The sequence below is a fragment of the Apodemus sylvaticus genome, chromosome 5 (genome assembly GCF_947179515.1).
Source record: "Apodemus sylvaticus chromosome 5, mApoSyl1.1, whole genome shotgun sequence".
Lineage (NCBI taxonomy): Eukaryota > Metazoa > Chordata > Mammalia > Rodentia > Muridae > Apodemus > Apodemus sylvaticus.
The window spans coordinates 100,812,547-100,838,713 of NC_067476.1; the positions used below are offsets into that span (position 1 = coordinate 100,812,547).

The following is a 26,167-nucleotide window of genomic DNA, read 5'->3' on the forward strand; positions in this document are numbered from 1 at the left end:
TATTAGAATTCTGTTCCAAGGAATTTCTAAACTCACGCAACTGATCTCCCTAAAGTCAAATCTCCTCAAACTGATCAGAAGTGCTACTGCAACATGGACATTGTGTTTGCCTTCTTTCTGATCACTACCCCAGAGGCCTTTTATTTTAAAAGACACTGAAATGTGGCTTTCTGGATCTCAGAAGCGTGGAGACCCAGCCATGACAGGTGGAGAACAAACATGCTACCTGCCTGCCAACCATGTGCCCTCAGCTTGCGACTCACGCACAGACAAGCCTGTTCACACTCAGGTTTCTAAAACATCATGAATCTCTGTGTCACTGGCAGAAAATCCAAACTGCATGTTTAATCCACAAGTGCCACTGATTGTCTGTTCCCTGACACGGCCCATGTTTTCCACAGCGGGCCCTTCCCAACCATATAGTCTTTCTCCCTCCCACTCCCATGTGAGCCAAATGAAACCCTACTTATTCTTCAAGGTTCAGTGAGTATTTCATTTTCCAGAAAGCGTTCCCAGGCCTCTCAGCTCTAATTATTCTCCATTTTGATGTTCAATTCGGGGCACATTAAGCACTTTCTTTGCCATGTCTCTTACTGTTTTGTTTTGTTTTTATCCTTTCCAATTGCAGACTGGTGACTAGTCCCATCCTTTTCCGCAGGATTGAAAGTCTCACTTCCAATTCTGAGCTTCACACATGGTAAATATACAGAAGTCAGACTGCATCTAATTAACTCTGAACTGTTTCCTATTGTGGAACAAGTAAAAGTAACAATATAAAACTAGCCATGAATTAGGACTCAAAAAGAGTAACAGCTTATTACTTCCATTTTGAAGCATTGACAAATACCTAAGGGGCTACCTTTTGCTTTAGGTGGGAAAGAAAGGCTGGTCACCAGGCTATACAAAGCATCACTGATCCCCTATGCAGCCCAAGGTCCCCACACAAATTCAGCCACAGAGTTCAGGAAGACAGAGATGCTTCTGCATCTAGCAATGATGAAGAGATGTTCTAAACCAAAACTAGGAGCTGGGGAGTTTGTGTCATTACCAGGCAAGTTCACATTTTAACTGCAGCTTTAAGCAGGAAGGACTTAGGATAACGGCCCTCCCGATGGTTATTGAGCAAAGCAGTTGTAAGCAGAGTTCTCTTTAGGAACTGAGGCTGTGCTATCAAATCTGCATTTGCTTATGATTCCAATGAGACCTTAGCTTTTACAGAATTATTTTGTAACTGACAGGTCCTCATGTAGAAAACTAGACAGGAGTTTTGGTTTCTATTGTGTTAAAATTGCCAATGTCCATCACTTTTGACTTATGAAAAGAGCAATTATATATTATATATCATTCAAAATGATTCTTTAAACTCTGGTATTTCCTATTGCTTTTATTTGTAACAAGAAAACATAACAATCCTTGGAAGCAATAAGAAGTACATTTTAAACTTAAAAAAAAGACAAGAGAAAGGAATAGATACTTTAGAAACTAAAATTTCACAATTTACATCTGAAATAAACAAACAAAAATCACCAATAAGCAAATGAATATCCCAATTTGAAAAGGGAAGGATATCTGAACAGACAACTCACTAAATATCACATGCATATGGGAAAGACATGTATAAATTTATTTAGGGACCCTTACTTATCCTTGGGAACCGTAAATTAAACCAGCAATACTTTACACCTATTAGAATGGCCACAATTCTGATCAGAGACCATAGGATAGTCTGACAAAGATGGAAGATAGGAACTCTCACTCTTGATTGGTGGAAATGAAACAGCTGCTGTGGAAGACGACTTGGCAAATTCACACAAAGTTGATGTACACTTAACATAAGACTTATCAAGTGTTTTCCTAAATGCATAGCCAAAAACACATCCACACAGAAACCTACAAGTTTAAAACTGCCAAAATATGGTCGCAATCAAGACATACTTAAGCAAGTCGACAAAGGGCACCATGCAATGAGTGACATGATATGTCTGTTCATCAAACAAGAACGAGGGGCACCAGTGAGCTCAGGAAGACCTCACCTACCGTATTGTTCTGCTCAGTGCCATCCTGGAAAGGGCAAAATGAGCCAGTGCCAATATCAGCACTGCCTAATGCTCCTGGGAGGGGAGAAGGGGTTAGTAAATGGAAAAGTGAGATATCCAACACCCAAAGATTATCCTGAGCACGTTGTAATAGTATGCATACATATCGTGTGCACACCTGTTATCTACAAGTTCTGGGAAGCTGCAGAACAACATTTCTCTGACTGGTTGGAAAATACTAAAGGTGGTGTCTCAAGAACGGCACAACACTTTAGATAAGCCATAGAAACAGGAGGGGAGCCAGTGTGGCACCAGGACTCTCTGTAAAGATCAAGGCCCACCCCCAGAACATCCTTCTCCTAACATTGTGTTCATGTAAGCACTTCTGGACACCTGTCTTAGTCAGGGTTTCTATTCCTGCACAAACATCATGACCAAGAAGCAAGTTGGGGAGGAAAGAGTTTATTGGGCTTACACTTCCACACAGCTGTTCATTACCAAAAGAAGTCAGGACTGGAACTCAAGCAGGTCAGGAAGCAGGAGCTGATGCAGAGGCCATGGAGGGATGATTCTTACTGTCTTGCTTCCCCTAGTTTGCTCAGCTTGCTTTTTTATAGAACCCAAAAATACCAGTCCAGGGATGGCACCACCCACAATGGGCCTTCTCTGCTTGATCACCAACTGAGAAAATACCCCACAGTTGGATCTCATGGAGGCACTTCCCCAACTGAACCTCCTTTCTCTGTGATAACTCCAGCCTGTGTCAAGTTGACTCACAAAACTAGACAGTACAACACCATTTCAATTCTTTTCCCACAGTCCAGAGCCCCTTTTATTTCTTTAAACATATTAAATGGAGTGCTGTTGCATTCTGAAACTGGACCTTCCTAACTTTGGTCTGTGCGGATGTGTCTTTTTCTGTTAACTCTTGCTCACTGCCCATCATTCCCTTAGATCTTGGCAGGGAAGGGAAGCAGGGAGTTCTTTATCGTGGACTCGCGTTCTTCAGCTTTGCCTGTGAGAATGAGTTAACGCATGGACTTAAACTTCACTCTTCGGGGCATTTCCCTTTTCTTTAACCAGGAACCAGAAGCTCCCCCAACATAAGACCTAGAACTGTGAGCAGTGTGGATGCAATCTCCAAACCAAGGTTCTACTTAGAAATTCTCAAGAGAGAGTTTTCTATACATCTACCTAAAACCAAAGCAGAGACGTGCATGCCCCTCCCCCCAAACCCCACTTTAGACTAGGTTTTTCCTACCTTTTCCACTGAACTTTTGATGTGGTGTGTCAGCTCAGCACAGAATTTCTGGCTTGACCTGCACCCTGCACTGGACTTCACTTTCTGAAACCCCTACGTGCATCCTATGAAAGTCCATATCGCAGGCCTTTGGAAACCGATGGGTAATAGAGACAGCGCTGTTCCCTGAGGTCACCTTGTCTTTCCAGTTCTTTCTACCTAGGAGCTCCTTTATTTTTCTGTCATTTTAGCCATGCTCTAAAATGCATGTGAAACTGGAGAGATGTCTCAGTGGTTAGGAGCATTGACTGCTTATCCAGAGGACCCAGGGTTGATTCCCAGCACCCACATGTCAACTTACAGTCATTTGTAACTCATCTCCCAGGGGATCTCACACTCTCCCCTGGCCTCTGTAGGTGCCAGGCAAACATGTGGCACACAGACATACGTGATGCAGGCAAAACACTCCTACACATTAAATAAATATTTCTAAAAAGCCATTCACTACATTAGAACTGATGAAGAAATTCTGTGTGTTTGAGGATACAAACACCATCATACAAAACAGCAAAATTTTCACATGCTAATAACAAACTCACTAAAAAGGAAGGAAGGAAGGAAGGAAGGAAGGAAGGAAGGAAGGAAGGAAGGAAGAAATCAAGAATCAGTCCCATTTACAATGAGTACCAGAAGCAACATTTAGAAATAATCAAGGAAATCAAAGTTTGCAAAATTACAATTACAAAATTCTGATGAAAGAAATTATTCAAGGCATAAAAGAATAGAAATGTGGGTAGTGGTGGCGCACGCCTGTAATCCCAGCACTCTGGGAGGCAGGGACAGGCAGATTTCTGAGTTCGAGGCCAGCCTGGTCTACAGAGCGAGTTCCAGGACAGCCAGGGCTACACAGAGAAACCCTGTCTTGGAAAAAACCAAATCCAAAAAAAAAAAAAAAAAGAATAGAAATGTGCCCTGTGTCCATGGAACAGAAGTACTAGTGCATAGCTAATGTAGCCACCCTGCCCAAAGGGGCCTGAGAGTCAATGAACTTCCCATCAAAACACCAATGGCATTCCACACAGAAATAAAAGAAAAATCCTAAAATTCACATGAAACTTACAAAGGCTCGGAACAGTCAAGGCAGCCACACCACAACCCTACCAAATGCTGAAAGCATCTTCTACAAAGCTACAGTAACCAAGACAGCATGTCACTGACACAGATAACACAGAAATCAGTGGGACAGAATACAGAAAGAAGCCCAATGCTCATCCTGTCAGCCAGGTGATTCTTCTTTACATTAGACCACAAGCATACACCAGAGAGGAGTCAGATGAATGTCAAGAATAATGACAAATATGCATATGCATAACAGTGAAGCTGGGTTTCCTATCTCTCACCACCCAAAAATACCAAGCCAAAATAGATCAAAACATAGGAGAAAAGTGTCCATCCAACACAGAGTTCATATGCAGGGTATATAGGGGCTAATTTTAATGTCTGAATGGACTTTTATCAAAAGAAGACATACAAATGGCCAGAAAGCATGTGCTGGCTGGTTTTGTGTGTCAACTTGACACAGACTGGAGTTATCACAGAGACTGGAGCTTCAGCTGGGGAAGTGCCTCCATGAGATCCAGCTGTGGGGCATTTTCTCAATCAGTGATCAAGTGGGGAGGGACCCTTGTGGGTGGTACCACCTTTGGGCTGGTGCTCTTGGGTTCTATAAGAGAGCAAGCTGAGCAAGCCAGGGGAAACAAGCCAGTAAGAAACATCCCTCCATGGCCTCTGCATCAGCTCCTGCTTCCTGACCTGCCTGAGTTCCAGTCCTGACCTACTTTGGTGATGAACTGCAACATGGAAATGTAAGCTCAATAAACCCTTTCCTCCCCAACTTGTTTCTTGGTCATGTTTGTGCAGGAATAGAAAGACAAATAGAAAGACAAAGTGCTTGAGAAAACCCCCAGGTAAATGCCTACCAAGACCATGGTACTCTTGGTCCCACTAAGAGCAGCTATTATCAAAACCTCTGAAATAACAAATGCAGGTGCAGGTGCAAATTAAAATGAAATCTTTTTTCATTATTGTTGGAAGAAAAACTTGTATGGCAATTGTAGAAAACAGTACAGAAACAACTTTAAAAATACAAGTAACATATGATCCGAGCCATCCCGTGAAGAAGTATATGCCTCAAATCAATGATGTCAGTATACCAAAGCGAAGCCTACAGCTTTCCACACTACTGCTGCACCACTCACAATAGCAAGTCAAGAATCTACCAAGCTGTTCATCAGTGAGCACATGGACTGGGAAAATGTAGTGTGTACACAGTGGAACATTTCTCCATCTTAAAAAAATAAATGAAATTCAGCCATTTGCAGCACCATGGATGGAACTGGAGGCCACTGTATTAAGGGAAATATGCCAGGCACAGAAGGAAAATATAGCTTCACTCACTTGTGGAAACTAAAATGTTGATCTGGAAAAAGTGAGGTGAAACGATGGTCACTAGCGCGTGCGACTGGGAAGGGTGTGGAAGAAAGGGAGCAGAAGGGAGTTAAAGGGCCCACAACAGAAGAAATTCGCTGTGATCTTCTCTAGCATGTAGGATAATTATTGGTTTCAATAGGTCATGATCTACGTCAAAATAATAAGAAGAAACCAAAGCCCCCAACGTGCAGACATTATTGAAGTTCCAAAAGCTGAGAGTGCTCCTTACCTTGATTTAATGAAGCTACGTATCAAATTATTATACCCTATCCAATAAAGTACAGATTAAAATTTTAATTGATAAAAATTTATGGTTATGGCTCAGTAAAAATAGTGAACTATTTTTAATTTCCTTATAAAAAATACATCTTATGCAGCCTGTATGGGACATTTTTTAGTTTCTTCAGACATCTAATCTGTTATGCAAGTAAAGCCAGAACTGTCTCACCCAGATTGTGTTGGCACAGCATCTGACTGCCAGGCCATGCTTCTCTCTAAACAGGAAACCTTATCTGAGTCAGGGTACTCCTCCTGTTCCCAGCCTTCTGCCATCTCCATGGAAACCCAACCTTTGTACCCCTTACCTCCTCGAGCCTGGGGTATCCCAGCTCACGTGGGCTGCCCTAATCACACCTTAGCCAAACTCTCAGCTTAAGTAGCACTGACACTCACAGTCATCAGACATCTGCCCCACAGATACACATCTTGTTTTAGTATTAGTGTATCATTTTAAGTTGTCTTATTTTAAAAGCCAAGGCAAATACACATTTAAATCAATATACAACACTGATCAAAGTAAAAACTAAATGTTTTTGCTTTTATTTGTGTTTGTGTGTGTATATGTGTAGGTGCTCGTGGACCATGGCTCACATGTGGAGGTTATAGGATGACATACAGAATAGGTTCTCTCCCTCCAACATGTGGATCCTAAGACTTGAACTCAGGTCATTAGGCCTGGCAGCAGACACCTGCCACCACCACCACCACCAAAGGCTATCTTGCCAGAAAAACTTTTTAAATAAAAATTTCAGGCAGAATTTTAAAGATGATATTTTTCATGTACTATATCTTCTCTCAAAATAATAGTATCAAAAATAAAGTACTGGACACCACTGGTATCATGTCATACAAACAAAAGATACTGGGAATAGGAATTCAATACACATAGTCTGATATGTCAAAGAATGAACCTCCACAGGATCCCCTGGCATATGGGAGCCAGTGATTAAACTAAATTCCAAGGCAGAACCTAGCCATATCAAGAGTATATCGAGAGAGCCTACGTCCAGGAGGCACAAGGCCACACAGAAAACAGAAAAGAGACATGTCCTGATACTGAGACATAGAAGTTTGGGTGCTCAAAGCTACGGCCTTGGTATCAACACAAAGAAAGAGCTGAATGCAGTGACCCTGTGAGTGCAGTCTACTGGTCAGTGCCAGCCCTCAAACTCAAACTGTCAGCTACTAGTGTTCACAAAGGAGTTGTGCCAGAATTAAATCAACTTTGCCAGTCAGCAAATCTTTCTTAATAAAGCTGAGGGTACCTAGATTTATATTTTGGGGAATGTTTCTTAGCCACCAGTAGCAGCAGACTCCTGATGATTGTCACTGTATGTCACTGTCCTAGTCCATCCCTTCTTTAGGCTAGAAGTATCTTCATATGACAACCACAAGGAAAGCAGTATCCACTCCCCAGAGACATGTTCCAAGAACCCACAGGATGGGTAAAACCATAGTTAGTACCAAACTCTATCTCCACTATGTTTTCTCGTATACATACATGTATACATTTAATTCACAAACTAGACACACCCAGAGACTGGTGACAACTGAGAATATGCTAATAAAAGTTATATGCATGTGGTCTGTGGAGAGAGCTAAGTTGGTGAAGTACTTCCCATGCAAGCATGAAGACCTAAGCTTACTTCCCAGAACCAACATAAAAAAGCCAAGCATGGTGGCACAGCCTACACAACATAGTCACAAATCTCACACAAAAAACAGCCTACCCACACAGAAGTAACTAGCAGTTGTACTGATTGAGAAGTTCACAGACTAAGGTACCAGAAGAACTGAGAATTGGCCCAAGTTAACTATTTGCGAGCTTTTGAAAGATGTTTTATTTGCTCCGTACTCTAGTGTCTATTCTACAGAGCTGGCCCATGTGACGAGAATTTCCACACTGTACAACTGATTAACAACTGGAGGTATGACCTCTAACCCATCCTCCGAGCAAACAAAACCACTGGTCTTTGGCCCAGGCTCCATATATTCTTATAGCAGGTTAAATGATAAGCACATGTCAAATTAAGAAAAAGAGCACAAGGATTGATCGCCCTTTGTGAACCACATTCTTATCCTCAATGCTCAGCAACAGGGCTTAGAGAGCTAACTAGCCTGATGCAATACAACAGTTCAGCAAACAAGGCCGAACTGTGGTTTCCAGGAAACAGAAACAGTAAGGAATGTGCAAAGATGTGATAGCAATGTCAAAAGATGGAAATAATGAAAAGTCTCAGAGGAGACAATAAAGACCTGAGATGTGTGGTAGATGCTTCTGGAATGTCTGGAACCATGAAGAGCTTTTCCCAACAATGCTAAAAGCCACCATTCACTGTGTTAGTAACGGGCTTGCTGAGGTAAAGTCTGATTGCTGATTCTTTTGAAAATCCAACTAAAACTGAAAGCTCTGAAAGATAGAATCACCACACTACTTCTTTAAAGGTGTTTTACCTCAGTCTAGAACTTAAAGATGTTCTTTAAAAACATCCTTAATAAAAAAGTGAAGCACTCAATACCTTAGGAAAATTAAACATAAATTGTTACTTCTTAAATTATCAAGAAGTTCATCATTACATCATGGTACATACAATATCTCTAAATGATAAATGTAATTATAGGCTGTCCTTAATTATGACGTCTCTTCCTTTACAAGAAATGGGAAAGTCACTGTTGTGTTTATTATTCTGTTTAAAACTATTCAGAAAACTAATAATATGTTCAAATGTTACTCCCCCCAACCCATATCATCCTAACTCACACACAGTTGGGTCACAGTGCTGGTATTCAAGCTGCTCTAACAGGTGTGTGAATGTGAATCTGAGTTACCATAAGACAAAACCTTGGTTGTCTCTAAATGCTGATAGGTCACTGATCAGGCAGGGGACAATAAACAAATAAATTCTAATATTTATAGGCATCAATGCTTTTTACAAGTGCAAAACCTGTTTACCTTTAAAAAGTTGGAAAGGTACAGAAAAATGCAAACCGTAATATGAAATTCACCTGTAGCAGGTCATACAATGTCTCTTTGCTTTCATTTCTCCACCACCCCCGTGCTCACTAAAAGCCATCACTACTAACAGGACAGGATTTTCCCTTGGCTTCTCAATACAAACAGATCACAACAATCCCTGATTTGTGTAACAGCATTGTTCTCCTATGTACCTGTATATCTTCTTTTCAAGATGTAGAGATCTACCTTGTGCACTTGACAGTTGCACAGCACTGTGTGTTGTTATATGGAGTACGTTCTGAAAATGGAACAAAGATGGGCCGCGGGATCCGTGCTGATATCTGGAGCATGCACAGTGCATTCATTTTTCTTCTAGTTACGAAATAATAGCTACCATCAACTCCCTTGACCCTTTGACCCTTGTGGTGGTTTCGATATGCTTGGCCCACACTATTAGGATGTGTGGCCTTGCTGGAGTAGGTGTGGCTTTGTTGGAGAAAGTGTGTGTCACTGTGGGGATGGGCTTTGAGGCTCTCTTCCTAGCTGCCTGGAAGTCACTCTTCTCCTGTTTGCCTTCAGAACAAGATGTAGAACTCCCAGCTTCTTCCCCTGCATCATGCCTGCCTGGACACTGCCATGCTTCCTGGCTTGATGATAATGGACTGAACCTCTGAACCTGTAAGCCAGTTCCAATCGAATGTTTTCTTTATAAGAGCTGTCTTGGTCATGGTGGCTCTACACAGCAATGGCAACTCCAACTAAGACAACCCTCCATTTCAATTATCCAAGCTCCCCTCACCCTCTCTCAACCCAACGCCCATTGTCTCTGTTTTTGGAGGGCTGTCAGAGAAACCTCCAAATCTTGCTCACGGGCTTCAGGTGGACAGTGCTCACTCTTCTTGTCCCCACTCGACCCAATCCAGTTCTTGTCCCCTCTCTCTGAGTTCTAGTGGACACAGCAACCTTTCTCAGTTTCTTCATTTCCAAGCCTACATTTCTTGGTCCACCTTTCCTTTTACTCATCCTCAGTCAGGAGAAGAATATCGTGGGTCCTCTGCAAAGACTACCCCTTCAGCTTCCATTTTACCATCTTACCACAGCCTCCTCAGTCAGGAAACAAGCTCACAGCGATGCCATCTTACTGTGTTGTAGAGCACTATCCTCAAAGCAGAGCTATCGCCATCTTCCTAAGCAGATGTGTCTGCTTGCAGATCACCCCAACTGAGCTTGTTGACTCAACATTCCCTCACAGGAGGAGGGGAGGAAGTGGGTCAATAGACCCTCACCAGAGTATCTGGTAACTCTTCCCAGCCAGAGATTCTGCCCTAATCTCATGTGACCTGGAGTATATAGGTTGGGAAGCCACCATCCACAGTGGGTATCAACCTAATAGTGGAGCTGCTTCAAGCTCACCCAAACTCCTGCCCATAACCCCCAACTCAAGTTCCGTAAGCCTAATAAACTCACTGCCTGCCCCCCGGAGTGAACTCTGATACCTTGGGAATGAGGGGTGGCCATTGTTCACATCTCCGTCTGGGACAAATTCTCACACTATACTAACATCACAACGTTGAGATTCATTGAAGCTCAAGCAGTATGGATCATAACCACAGTGCCCACAACAGACACTTACCTCTAGGAAGCGATCTAAAGTAGGGGTGGCGGTAGGGGCTGTTGCTTAGAAGACTAGGTAGGAAGAGATGCTTGTAGAACACCAAAAATAATAGCAATCAACTGAGAGAGGGAAAAAAGAGTGAGATGTCCCAGAGACGGTCTGTTATTTGTAGGGCAAATGATGGAGTGATTGCCCATGGGGGATGTTTTCTATAGTTGTTTTATCTAGCTATGACTTCCAGGTATCAAACTCAGGTCACAAGGCTTAAGAAGAAGTGATCTTGAAAGGATAATCCGTCCGAGGGTGGAGAGTAAGAAGATGATGTGGAATAAGCACTTCCCAGAGGCCATCCCTCGGAGGCCGGGCAGCTGCTTGCTGCCTCCTGACCTCAGGCACAGTGTGACTGTGCTCCGGCTCCCGCTGCCATTGGTGTGGCTAAAAGCCGCTCTCACCTCCGTACCGCCTCTGCCGTGATGGATGCACCCTCAGACGGTGAACCACAATGACCCCTTCCCTCCTTCCTCAAAAACAAAATTCAAGGCCAGCCTGGGCTACATAGTAAGACTCTAACTCAAAAATAAAAAATAAAAATAACCTGCCATCAATAATGATAGAGCTAATTAAAAGCAACAAAAATAAGGTAATAGGCTTAAAATTATTTATACTATATCAAAATTAATAATGTATTTATTGTAAACAAAAGGTAGGACTATTTAAGTGTTAAAGTTAAACTTAATAAAGTTCATAAAACTGTTTCATAATAAAAGAACATGCATGTTATTGTTAGACACAAACCATTAAGTTCATGGACAAATCATTATTCTGAGTTCAGATAGTATTTTCCAGGTTATATTATATAAATATAATATAATTTGTACCATAATATCTTAAGTCCTATGAATCATATTTTTAGCTTTTATTTAACTCTGACTGGCAGATTCTCATGCCCAACTCAATACATAAAAACAATCTAACTCAATGGTTTGTTGTTGTTGTTTAGTAGTACAATGAACGGCAGTGAGTAGGCGTGAGAGGAGAAGAGCTCACCTGTTCACTCATCTCTTTCAGCTTCCCATCGATGGCTCTCAGCCGAGACTCCCGGTCCCTTTGCTCTTTGCTGTCCCGGAGTATCTTTTCTCCTGGAGTTGGTTCCGTATCTCCTTCTTCATCAGCATCTTTTTCCTAATTTAAAAGGAAGAGAATTTACACACAGCCGCCGCAGCCCCTGCGATGTGACTGGGACTGGAGTGAGGGTCAACTGTGTTGCTCAAACAACAGCCCTCCCCTTCAACCCACATCTACAATTCTTCTCAGTTTTTCTATTTGAGGAATTAAAATCCCAAATATACATAAAGCAGATGGGGCGGTAAACTCAGCATCTGACATAACCAGAAAAGCAGGAAGGTAGAGTAGAAAGGGCCTGGCTGGATAGAAGCCTGCGCCCTGCTCCATGCTCAGTAGATAAGCTGCGGTTACTCTGGGCTTCAGGTTTCTCACAATGCATTTTATTCTTCATTTCTGCTTTTCTTTAATTCTTTGCAAATTGTATACATGTATACAATGAAATATGATCATATCCACTCTCCATTCACCCCTCCGACTCCCCTGGATCTTCCCCAGCATGCCCATCTCCCAAGCTCTTGTCCTCCCCTCTGAAGTCTGTTTAGTGCTCCTCTTGTGTGCAGGTGTGGGACCATCCACTGAAGCAGGAGCAATCTACCAGTAGCCACGCCTCTAAAGAGAAACGGTTCTCCCTCCCCCAGCAGCTATCAATGGCGAGCAACCGCTCAGTTAGGAGTGGGGCATCATGAGCTCATCATCTACGCTGGACCGCCGGCTGCTTGAGATGTGCAGGTAACCTCAGCTGCTGTTGTTACACGGACATTTTACAACTGTCTGCCTATGTCATTAGAGGCGGATGTATGACAATGGGGACAAACTGGACTTGACAACACCAGAAGCGTTGAAGCTTGGTCCACCTGGCTCCTGACTAAGATGACATTACCAAACTGAGTAATCTTCTTGGAGCCCTCCATCTTGTCATCTGTGAAAGAAAAATGAGACCAGGCCAAAGCCATCACAGCTCCCGCCAGATACACAGTAAATCTCAGTCCCCAACAAGCTGGACGTGTGCTCTGAACACAGAAAACACTACATAAAGGAAGCACTTGGTGACTGACTGCTTCAGGGCTGCTGATCACACTGCTCTGGACAGAAGCAGAGTTGCTCAAAATTAATAGCATTTCTGGAAGACTTGACTGGGGCACCTCTTGATTCTGTATCCAAACTAAATGTCTTCTCTTCTCTCCCACAGATATCCTCCTCCAGGTCGCCACACAGAAAACTGGTGTAAGAGACCTACATTCACATTCAGTCCGTGTGTGTGTGTGTGTGTGTGTGTGTGTGTGTGTTCAGTACAATTTTCTTAGTTATTTTTTAATTTTCTATAATAAGCATGTTAATTTCATAAGCATTTTTAATTTTTAGGCAAACATAAGAGTCTACCAACCCTACTTCTGTTCTGCTCTAACAGTCTCTCCGTATTCAAAGCATCAGTATGGAGGTTAGATCGCATCTCCAGCTCAGCTAGAACAATCAGGTGTACAATTAGAATGCCACATCCTCTTTCCAGGTCTTAACTTCTACCGCCTCACCTGCAATTCTGCGCACTTAGACTTGGAGAGTATGTGAGACCTTTCCTTAGGCCTGTTCTTTTGAAAGCTTAATCATCTAGTCCAAGTGTCTGAGGAATCCCATGTAATTAAAACAGGTCAACAGGGAGCAATTAACAGACAGACAGACAGACAGACAGACAGACAGACACTGGTGCTGTCAAGTAACCTAGTGCAGATTCAGCAAATGCCTGGTGCCGGGAATTCTTTTCTGACAGCAAGCACCAGCCAGAACTATCTTCATGATCTTTGAGAATTAATTCAGCAGATTCTCCAAGTAACAGATTGTTTCTGAGACATCAAAAAGGATTTTATGGAGAATTCAGTAAAGGTTCCCTGTGATGTACTCTCAATGTCTAATGGCACCACAAGAAGAAAACTAACCCTGAGGTAAACTGATATTTGTTATTCTGACTAATTGATTGCCAAGAGATTCTGAGTTAACCCTCTAAAATATATCTGTGATGTTGGCTGAGCAACAGAGGCCTTTGAAGCTAACAAAACTCATTTTTCATAAGTCAAATACAAAGGACATTACTCAGAGCTAGCTAAGTTATTTGCTATTCGAAGCAGCCATTTGTAAGGACACAGAACTGCCTGGATCCCACCTGTGCCTCTAGGATCACTCTACACATCTACAGGCCACTCCCACTTCCTGTCTCACATGGGTCAGCTGCCCAAACGTGGCGAGGAAACTCTTTTAAACAGACTGTTTTTATTACCTTGGAATGTTGCCATGAAATGAAAGAAACATGGTTGGCATTGGAGACATCATGGGAAAACAAAATATGAAATTCCAAATGCTTTGTAAGAATGTGAACAAGAGCTCTTTCCCAGATCTAAATGAGAATTCTGACAGCCTGGCTCTAGAGGTAAGGAGTGCTGAGGTCTGCTTACTTCTTCCTCAGTGCAAACACAGGCTCATGACACACAAATGTTCCTGAGACACACAGACGCTCCTGAGACACACAGACACTCCTGAGACACACGGATGCTCCTGAGACACACGGACACTCCTGAGACACACGGACACTCCTGAGACACACAGACGCTCCTGAGACACACAGACGCTCCTGAGACACACAGACGCTCCTGATTCACACTGCCACGGTTTCTGGAGGGAGGTAAAGTCAGGGCTTGTCACTAGCATAGACGGATCAGTAACTGGATTCCTGCTTGGAACCTGTGCATTTAAATCTGGGGGAAAACAGACTTGACAGTATACATTTTTCAGGATTACGTCAAGCGGAGGTTTATTGTTCCTAAATTTTAGCTAGTGTTGAGAAAGAAACAAACCAAATCCATTGTTTCTATCAGCAGCTGTGTGATCTTGGCAAGAAAAGAGATGACTATAAATACAATTTTCTTCAGCCAAATAGTTGGAGTGCTTGTCTTGTTTTGTTTGGTTTACCAGATTTCGTAGGACAGAATTAATATTCTAAGCACTAAATCAAGTTTAGGAGAACAATTATTCAATTAAGTTAGTTGGTTTGAGAACAAAGAAATACCACTTGTCAGTGAGAGCTGTTCCTGAAGACTCTCCTTTGACCAGGAAAAAAAAAATTCTCTACCATGAAGTAGAATTCCAGATTTAGTAAGACTGACCACACGAGAGATGAATAAACCCTATGTCATAGCGTTTATTATTGAATCCAGTCACTGAGGGCTTAAGAAACTGAATATTACACAACTCCCATATCCCAGATATTTCTGGAGAAAGTTGGAATTCAATCTATCTACAAATGAGAAAAACAAAATGACATGCCATCACGTGACCTCACAGAGTGATTTCCAATATGGAGAGAGAACCGACTGACTTGTTGTAGACTCAGGACATAGACAAGCGCAGATGAGCACGGTTAACCCACAGAGCTTATGAACAAAAATGGCTTCAGTCAGTTCTGCCAGAGGATGAGATGTAGAAGCTCAAGAGAAGATGCAGGCACACGGCAGCGTCACTGTCACAGCAGCAGCAGGGACAGGACATTCTTGGTTTGTTTTCAAACCAAGGACATCTAGCCACATGCTTTGTTTTCACAGAGAAAAAGACAAATGCACTTTTCAATGTTTTTGGAAGTTAGTTAGTACCAGGCACATGACTAATACAAGGATGCTCACAGCCAGCAAACTCCTCAGGTCAAGGAGAAGTGTTGCTCCCCTTAGTTCTCTAAATAACAAGATCTTGGCAGTCTGTGATCATGACGAGGGACCCTCAAAGCATGCACCACAGGTTTCCATGCCTACCAACTTAACACCACATAAAAACCACAGCAGCTACGGCAGGGAGTCTGGGCTTCAACTTATCCAGAAAACCATTTTCTTGACAGCATGATAGCGTATGCACAGAAGAGTGAAGAACCAAAGAAGACAACTGCTCTCCAGCTCAATCCAGTCTGCTAGCCCACATGGAGGAATCAGGTGAAGTGTTGTTGTGTTTTCTGATTTTTTTCCCAAGGAAAAACTAGAAATCAGCACTGTTGTTTGAATTTACTTTTAAACGTTGACTACAAACATTTGTAAACACTTTGTGGGCTCTATGGTGGCAGTCTCCTGTTGCTTTCCTGAGGTGGATTCTGGGAGTCAAGCTCAGGGCCTCATGCTTTTGAGACAGACACTTGCATAGGACTCAACAATCCTGGAGCTACTGTTTGCATTTTCTAAATGGTGCAATGGAGGTTTTACAGAATCTCTGATCAATGCCACAGTCCAGAGAACAAGGGACAAGCCAAAACATGAAGCAAGACTTTTTTTTTCCTGGCTGAAATTACATTTTTACTTAGGAATGGTTCCTTTAGAGGTGAGATTCTCACCCTTTAGTCCTACCAGGTCCTCCCCACCTCCTCTCCCAGGTCCTCCCCACCTCTTCTCCCAGGTCCTCCCCACCTCCTCTCCCAGGTCCTCCCCACCTCCTCTCCCATGTGGGTTCATTCACTTTCTGTTATTTAGAAAATAAACAAGCTTCTAAGAGATTATGATATAATATCACATGATGTGATATATAACTAATACATTAGTGTAGGACAAAACAAACAGAAGGGAAAGAGCCAAACACACAGCACAAGAAACAGATTTAGATGCAGATGCCCATTCGTTCCAGAGTGTTCTGGAAGCCATTTTATATACACAAAGGACCTGTAGAGTACAAACGGCTGCCTGACAGACCCTGTCTCTTCAAAGTGCCACCAATCTTTCAACATATCCTACTGGTGAATAAGTCACCAGCATAATAGCCACTGGAGTTAAAGTCATGTCCACCCATAGCACAATGATGTTAATAAACAATTGATACAATAAATATTTCCATTACTACAACTACAGCCATGATTGCTATCCCAAAATGACTTTGCTATTATAACATATACAGCCCATGTATTTTTATCATGTAGTAAAATGTTATATTTGTATTTATATATTTGTCTATTAAAGAACTGCTATGTCACCCCAGCTATTTTAAATAAGTTGGCTATGAATAGTTTTGTGGTAGGATTTTCCCCTAATAAATAAATATTACAGGAAACCAATCACTAGGCAAATAGGTGGGACTTCCGGGTCAGGAAGAGGAAGAGGGAGGTAGGAGAAAGGAAAGGCCTTTTTGGACCACAGAGAGCATGGAGGCACGATGAAGAAGGCTGTCAGTTCAAATGGTGGATCTGATCTGCCACCGAAGGATTTTTAACATAGATTAGTTTACAAAATTAGGATGCACCCAACCATTGATTCTAAACTAAGATTGTGTGGTGTTTTCCTTCATGTGGCGACTTAACTGGGTTCTAGAAAGGTACAGCAGCAGAGGGTGGCGTATAGTTCACCCCAGCCTGCCGTAGGAATTTGGAAGCATGGAGCAGGCATGGCAACAGCCAGCCATGGGAACTAGAGCAGGTGGGGAGAGTGGCTTCGGAGCTCCGCAGGGGCAGCGCCAGTGTGGTCGAGATAGGCCCTGGCTAAAGGAAAGGATGCTGTCTCAGCCTGTCCACAGGCATGGGATGCTTTTTAATATTTCACACATCATAGTGTTTTTAATTTTCAACATGATATTCTAAAGTAATACAATCAAATATTGAAAAATCAGTAATATACTGTCCAGTATTCGATAAACACAGGATAATATATCTTTATTTTGAATACTTGGATAGCAATATGTTTATACACTGAAGTGATTCTAAAAGACAATGTTATGCTTAGATGCAAATGAGATTTATAACTTTGGTGGTCTTTTTTCATGGCTTCTTTTCATTTTTTTCTCTTATTTTTGAGGTTATAATATAATTAAATCATTTTCTTCCCCTTTCTCCCTTCAAATCCTCCATATCCTTCCTTTCTCTCTTTCAAACTCATGGGCTCTTTTTTTTATTGATTGTTACATGCATATGTGTAAATGTATATACATACATATTCCTAAATATAACCTGCTCACTTGAAGCAAGTCTTTCATAGTCCAAAATAGCCCATGTGCCTGACTCATTTCTAAGCCCCTATAACTCCTGATATACAGGAAACCCTCATTACTGGTTGTTGAATTATTTTGAAAGTAGAAATTTAGAAACTGAGGACATCGCTCAGCAGTTAAAGGTACTTGCTGCTCTTGAGAAGCACACAAAGTGTCTCCCAGCTGCCTACAACTCCAGCCTTAAGGCTTTGACACTCTCTTCTGGCCTCTGCTAGGGCCCACATGAAAACACACACACACACACACACACACAGTTTGTCTTAAGTAGAAATTAATATTCCACTTAAAAGACAGTCTTCTAAAGGTTCATGAAGAGAAACTGATGAGCTAAGAGTCTACAGAAGAATGAAAATAAGATGAATTCAAATGCTAAGTGTTTGTGCTCAACAACAGATTGGTACCCATTCATTCACCAACTATATGGAGATAATGCACTTATGAATTCTTTTCAGTGTGCTTATTCAGAGGACATCGCAATCCAAAACCAATTGCCATGAAATAATTTTCCAGGCTTGCATTTCTACTTGAAAATTCAGTGTATAGTGCTAGTTTGGGCTAGAAGCCTGAAGAAGAAACTGAAAATACAAGTACAAATGATATGCTGTTTTGTAAGGAAAAAAAACCATTAATTTCTTTTCAGCAGCTGTTATGTTCTGGATCTGTTCATGCATTTAGTAAGAACCGCAAGTGAAGTTTCTTTTCACATGTGTTGTGGGAAATATTTAAAAAGATTGGCAAGTTCCCTAACTTGTGCCCTGCTACTCTCAGCCCTGGGTTCTTGTCTTGTGGAGACTCTGACCCAGAGCTCCAAAACATCTCCACCCAGCTCGCTAAGTTCCCATTGGCAGGTCACTACCACACCAACTCCAATCAAATCCCCCACAGCCTTTGTGGTGCACTTCAGGCACACCCACACTTTGCCGCCATACCTTTCTTGAATCCAGACGAGACACAGCATGAAGGAAAATGCAGCACAAACTAAATCCTAGTTTTAGTTTTAGCAACTAAAATCCTAATCTTGTAAGCCTTCTTTAAATCTAAACCCTCCGGTGGCAAATCCTGATGGATCCAACATTGAAACCCAGAGACGCCCATAATTATATCTTGTCCTCACACTATCCCCATCCAAAAGTACCTAACTCTCTTCTGCTTCCTCTTTCCCTCTCCAACCCAGAAGTCCCGCCTACTTGCCCAGTGATTGGCTCCTTTTTCATTAGGAGATTGGTTCACAAGAAGTCACCTGAGTGCGACTCACTCCTTGTCCACAGCCCTTCCCAGGAGAATGGAATTAGCATCAACATACAAACAGCACCAGGCCCATCCACACACAGCACACGTAGATCTCAGTCTATGCCAACAAAGTTGTACACTGCTTTCTCCTTTTCTTTATGTTTCAAATAATTTATCTGAACCATAATGTGAACCCTGAAAACTGTGATTTAGATGAAGATAACAAAAACTAGCAAAGACTCACAGTTTACTTGACTTTCTAAAGCCTGAACAGATCACTATATTCTCCGTCTCATTCAAGAAGACCACCTGACAGCCATGAGATGGCTTCACTTTAGGAACACTGCTGAGGCTTTAGATTTTAGCTCTCCTAGAAACCGCCAACTACGAGTCAGATGAAACAGGAAAAGAACAGAGTATCTATGCTCAGTTTTATTACCCATCTTATCTGCCTCTTCTTGAAAAGCAGAACTCAGTAAAAACAAGCAAAACACACTCTAGTAGCTCGTGACAAAGTCCGAGGGTACATTCAATTACAATAAGTATTCCAGTCTACTCTTTCCATAAACTCTGCCTCCAACCCAGAGATTTGTGCTGAGATCAACACCTCCAATGCTTCTACCTCAGAGGGTTAGGAATGCCCCCCTGGCCCTTAGAAGCCTAACCTCCAGAATCTGAGCTAGCTCCTAGAGGTGCTGCCACAGTCAGTGAACTATTTCTTCAGGCCATCCTGACAGTTTCTTTGGCTGAGGTAGTTTCAAACTGGTCCATGTCCAGATTCCTAACTTTCAATTAGCAATTAATACCTTCTAGAATGCACATACTATAAGTTACTGATACTTAAGATTTTGAAAAATGGGGGGGGGGGGAACCCTTAGTCATCAATAACTGTATGAAAAATGGTTTAGTGAAACATTTACAAAGCTAGAAGAGAGACAGCAAAATCATACACACACACACACACACACACACACACACACCCAAGACACTTTCTCTCCATGCCACGCCCTCCCCCAACAGGAGCCCTTGGGAGCTGGAATGCAGAGGAGCAGGGCAGAACCTTGCAGTGTGAGGCACTGCCCTTCTCTGTGCTCTACACTTCACACTCTGTAAAGGAACTTTGGATGGAGCCCTCTCGTTTCAAAGCTGTCACAGGCACTTCACCATAGTAATGCCTCATCCTCGCTATTAAAGGAGTTGGAGGAATGTGACTGAGTAAGAGACAAGTGGCTGAGAGAGGCTGTTAAGAACTAATGAATACTATTAATTCACTTCCTTCTTTCTAATAATGATCAAGACCTATCTTAAATCATGAAGATATGATAATATTAAAATATGTAGCTTCTCAATCGCCCCATGCTAGCAATTCCCAACTGAAAGAATAGTGGGGAGAAAGTAGAAATAACCAAAAGAAAATACACTCTGCTTGCAGCTGTACTCATAGAAAAGCAGTCAGAAGGAAGCCCTTCCACTGGAATTAGACAGAAGCTTTTGCATGCATTAACCTGAGCAGCCAGCACACTCTTGAGTTAAGCATATTCATCATTTGACTAGCATGGTGGTGTATGTCTTTAATCCCAGCACTTGAGAGGCAGAGACAGGAGTTTCTGTGAGTTCAAGCCCAGTCTGGCCTACATAGTGAGTTCCAGGATAGCCCAGACTAATAGAAAGACCCTGTCTCAACTCCTCTAAAAAAATGTACTTGGATCTCAGAAGGAGAAATAAACATTGAAGGTGGATAGAGAGAGGGAACTGGTCAGGAGGCAGAGGGAAGTGGGTGGGGATCAGATGGGGACAGCTGAAAAAAATAATGGAAATTGGTAAGGGAGCCTCTCTAGAGCAAGCCGGAGTCCTGGGATCGTGGAGACTCCCAAGAAGCTGTGGGGTGACCCTAGCTGAGAGTGTTGGGGTGTGTTATGGAGCCTGAAGTTCCCATCTTCTGTAGCTAGGTGGGACTTCCAGAGAAGGGAGGAAGATACCAACCCACCCACAAAACCTTTGACCTAAATTTATCCTGACTACAAGATGTGCAGGGATAAAAATGGATCAGACATTGGGCCAACCAGTGACTAGTCCAATTTGAAACCCAGTCTATTGGAGAGAACCAACCCCTGATACTGCTATTAACGATACCCTGCTATGCTTGCAGACAGGAGCCTAGCATAACTGTTTTCTGAGAGCTTCATCCAGTAGCTGATGGAAACAGATGCAGAGAGCCACAGCCAAACATTAGGCTGAGCTCGGGGAGTCTTGTGGAAGAGTCGAAGGACTGGGGTAGCTGAAGGGGTCAAGGACACCATAAGAAGACATACAGAGCCAACTAACCTGGGCCCACAGGGGCTCACGGAGACTGAACCAACCAAAGAACATGCACTGGTGCCCCACGCACTTGTTGTAGATGTGAGTTTGGTCTTCGTGTGGGTCCCCTAACAACTGGAATGAGGAGGGGGCTGTCTCTGACTCTGTTGCCTGCCATTGGATCCTTATCCCCTAACTGGGCTGCCTTATCTGGCCTCAGTGGGAGAAGATGCACCTATCTCTGCTGAGACTTGATATGCCTGGGCCAGATGGTAGCCATGGCAGGGTGGCAGGGGACAGGGGAGCTCCCCTTCTCTGAGGAAGAGGGGGAGGAAAGGAAAGAAGAAGGTGTGAGGGAGAACTGAGAGAAGGGGGCTGCAATATGAATGCAAAGGAAGGAAGGAAGGAAGGAAGGAAGGAAGGAAGGAAGGAAGGAAGGAAGGAAGGACAAAACATACCATATTACCCTTATCACTCTGACTTCCAAGGTTGAAGACGGTGGGAGAGTCTACAGAGAGTTCCTGAAGCTTTATGTCAATCTCAGCAAGCTGCTGAGACTCGGTGGCTGCAAGGGTGTAGCCTTCTCCTGGAACCAGCCAACCACACTGATCGCCCTAAGAGAAAACCAAGGTGACCAGGTCATTCCCATATGATATTCTCATACCAAAACATACTGTTCAGACCTCCCCATCAGAGCCCAGGGCTTACAAAACACAACATAACACCATGGACCCCTGGAGTGTGAAGGTTATGGTTTAATTCTCTTTCCAGTCTGTACAAGGTGTCCACTGGTGTTCTTGTGAGGTCCCACAGCCTCAAAACCTGTTTCTCTTTCACATGATCAGTCTTCCACATGTTGAGAAGAAATCTGCTGTAACCAATCATAAATATGCTATTTTCAAACTTTACCCCAATGAGCCAAAATAATCTGACCTAAACTCATCTCCATGCCCAAATCAGTTTAGCCCAAATCTTCATGTATAGTGAACTACACTTGCCTTAAGATATAAACAATTATAACCTAACAATGTATTATCGTAACCAAGTAGATAAATCTCAGCCATCACAGCAGCTGCCGAGACAACTGAATGGTTAAGAGATGGGGCTACTCTGCAAAGGGACCAAGTGTGGGTCCCAGCACCTGACCAGGTAACTCAACCCTACAGCTTCTCCTCCACGAGGGACAATGCCCTCTTGGCCTCTGTGGGCACACACACACACACACACACACACGCACGCACGCACGCACGCACGCACGCTTTTAAAATTCTTTTCCTTTCTTTCTTTCTTTTTTTTTTGTTTTTTGTTTTTTGTTTTTTGGATTTGTTTTTTTGTTTTTTTTTTTTTTTTTGAGACAGGGTTTCTCTGTGGAGTGCTGGCTGTCCTGGAACTCACTCTGTAGACCAGGCTGGCCTCAAACTCAGAAATCCCTGCCTCTGCCTCCAAGACTGCTGGGATTACAGCCGTGTACCACCACTGCCCAGCTTTAAAATTCTTTTTTAAAAATCCATTTATAGAATCCATCCAAAACTGCCACCCTGAATGTTTGCTGTGCATGAGTACTTATCAGGCACAGACAGGTCACTCTGAACAGGCAAAGATCTGCGCTCTGAGACTTCTTAGACTCATGGCAACAAAACTGGAAAAGGTAAAGTGGAGCTCAGCTGTGGCATTGCCATACCAGAAACTGACCTAATGCTAATAGCATGCCATGCTATTTATAGTAAAAAAAGAAATAAATGACTGTAAAAAGCCCCAAACTCTAAAACTACAAGGGAAGTAGTATTACCCAATTAGTCATAGATAAGAAACTGGTTTATTATTTGCCCTCATAAAATTGCTTCATAAAAATTAGAGCATACTGAATGATAATTACCAAATGAAAGATAATTGCCAAAACTTAAATTACAGAATCAATGAGTAGACAGCAATTAATTTAAAACTCTCTCCTGAGTGAAATTATTTTTAATAAAGCTAAGGTTTGGAACCTATCGATGAGACCCAACAGAAACACTGCTGTCCAGGCACCAGACACCTGCAGCAAGAAATTTCATATATAACATAGAAGGTAGCATTGTCTGGCCTGCTGCTCCAGCACCGCCTAGAAACGGCTGGCCTGTGTGGGAAGCTTGAACTTTCCGGTTTGCAGGAATCTCACCTTCCTGAGACAGAAACCAGAGACGATCTTCCTAGCTTCCTTTCTAGTTAGGGTTCAAGCAGGTAACTTAGTAACCAGCAGCCAGGTTCATCCACTGGCTAGTTTAGAGCGAGTGATCTGGACACCAGTGTAAAACCCACCCTGCTACAAAAGAGGGCAGCAGGGGCATCAGTGCACGGACGTACACACACACACACACACACCCTGTGCACACACCTTCACTGAACAGACACGAGTACACACATACAACACTGTGCACACACATGTGTTACACAGTCAGATGTGAGATTTTAGGAACTATTTCAAAAGGTGAGGGATAATAACAAAGTCAGGTCATAAACAGAACTGGATTCCCAACTAATATGAGGGGAAAGAGTAAATGAATAAAAGAAATCAAATATGACATTAAAATACATAATTTGAAGTCAGGAAATGTTCCAAATATTATCAATGGCCATTCCAAGTAACAACAACAACAAAAAAATAGTTTAACAAAAATACTGTTGGAATTGATGCAAAGTTTAAAACATAAATACTAACTAAGCCAATATGACAAAAACAATATTAATCACAGAAATTCATTGTCAACATATCAAGAACAGTTGTGGGGAAGGGGAACCACACATTGACTGCCCACCAACAGAAAGTGTCTTACCAGCTTCACAGTTAGTAATAGACCTAAAAATGACCTGGGTGTCTAATTCTGCTACATGACTTTTGTTAATAAATTAAGACACTTAACCATGGTCAGCAGAGCTGAAGTGCCCTCGGGAGCTCCTGGTGCCCCACAGTGTGAAGTGCCCTCGGGAGCTCCTGGTGCCCCACAGTGTGAAGTGCCCTCGGGAGCTCCTGGTGCCCCACAGTGTGAAGTGCCCTCAGGAGCTCCTGGTGCCCCGCAGTGTGAAGTGCCCTCGGGAGCTCCTGGTGTCCCACAGTGTGAAGTGCCCTCGGGAGCTCCTGGTGCTCCACAGTGTGAAGTGCCCTCAGGAGGTCCTGGTGCCCCACAGTGTGAAGTGCCCTCAGGAGGTCCTGGTGCCCCACAGTGTGAAGTGCCCTCAGGAGCTCCTGGTGCCCCGCAGTGTGAAGTGCCCTCAGGAGCTCCTGGTGCCCCACAGTGTGAAGTGCCCTCAGGAGCTCCTGGTGCTCCATAGTGTGAAGTGCCCTCAGGAGCTCCTGGTGCCCCGCAGTGTGAAGTGCCCTCAGGAGGTCCTGGTGCCCCACAGTGTGAAGTGCCCTCAGGAGCTCCTGGTGCCCCACAGTGTGAAGTGCCCTCAGGAGCTCCTGGTGCCCCGCAGTGTGAAGTGCCCTCAGGAGCTCCTGGTGCCCCACAGTGTGAAGTGCCCTCGGGAGCTCCTGGTGCTCCACAGTGTGAAGTGCCCTCAGGAGCTCCTGGTGTCCCACAGTGTGAAGTGCCCTCAGGAGCTCCTGGTGCCCCACAGTGTGCTTCCCCCTGCCCTTGCCTCCATCCCTGCACCAGCAGCCACAGGACCCTCAGAGGTTGTATTCTGTGAGGCTCTGGTTTTTGCTTTGAATTTGGAGTGGAAGAAGGGGTATTATGTTTTCCCACACAGAATTTTTTTCAAGGAATTAATTGTTGACATTTAAAGCACATGTTTCCCATTTAAAAATCTGATTTTCTAGTTTCTCTGGAAACGTTGCAGGATCTTGGCAGCCAGGGTAGTCATGGAGCTTAAAGCTCCCTGGTGTGTCCTCCCCTGTGGCCACCACTGTCACGCATGCACTGCTCCTGAACCTCCCTCCAGTAAATGCATCCTCTGCATCCGCCCTGGGCTTCCGGCGGCAGGCCATCTGACACACAAGCAGGTAGCAGATAACAGGGATGTGGACGGGGTCCAGAGGCTCCAGTCCTAGCATAGCCTCAGTCAGCCCAGGGAAATAAGTCAGACCAGAGTCCCAAGTGCTTCAGGTAACACGGAAGAGCATGTTTCTTTGTGTGTGGGGGGTGGGACACGCCTACACAATTAACAATTAACAGGAAAACTTGTAAGAACAGTGGGCCGCAACATTCTTGCTCTAGAAATATCTGCATTTACTCCTATAGTAGAGTCTCTTCCCAGGTCTCCAGGGAACTGGATGGTGAAGATTGACTGGACAGAAATAGAATAGCATCTTATGGGATTATAAAGACCACACTGAAATACTGTGAAGCCAGGGCAGATGACGAGGGGGCACAGAGAAATATATTCTTACAGCATCAGGAACTAAGTCTAGTGTACCAGTTTTACAGACTTAGTGAACCGACCAATAAATAATACGTTTGGAAATGTTAGGATTTTTAATGCAGTGAATGTCTTCTAACTGGAATGGCTATACACTTGCTCTAATAGGTTGACGGCCCAATAATGGTAAGGAAAGGGAAAGTCGCTGGCGCTCGAGTTCTCATACCTCGGAACTGGACAGTCCCGAATCTGCATCATCCAAACCTTGCAGGAGCTCATCCAACCTGCTCTTCTCTGCTTCAACCATAACCACTGGGCTTCTTGAATGCTTGGCCAACTACAAGACGTCCAGTGAAAAGAAAATGAGAAGTCTACAAAGTAGATATACTAAATTAAACTTTGAGAGGTTAGACATTCTGGTTTGCTAAGTAGTTTTATTTTATAACAAATCTTTTATAGTCATTCTCCAAAGATAGTTCCAGTATAAGCAACCCTTGTCTTTCTGTACACACACATTCTCTCTCTCTCTCCTTCCTCCCTCCCTCCTCTCTCTCCCTCTGTGTCTC

The 26,167-nt window shown here is 43.2% G+C and overlaps 1 protein-coding gene across 1 annotated transcript in view; it reads right to left on the minus strand.

The window, feature by feature from the left end:
• Fsip1 (fibrous sheath interacting protein 1) overlaps window positions 1-26,167 on the minus strand; it is a 125,032-nt gene that overhangs the window by 78,179 nt on the left and 20,686 nt on the right. Inside the window, exons 8-10 of the mRNA XM_052183216.1 lie at window positions 25,828-25,938; window positions 21,722-21,877; window positions 11,664-11,798 (exon numbers count right to left, since the gene is read on the minus strand). Coding sequence (XP_052039176.1) covers window positions 11,664-11,798; window positions 21,722-21,877; window positions 25,828-25,938 — 402 coding nt within the window. The remainder of the gene's footprint in view (window positions 1-11,663; window positions 11,799-21,721; window positions 21,878-25,827; window positions 25,939-26,167) is intronic.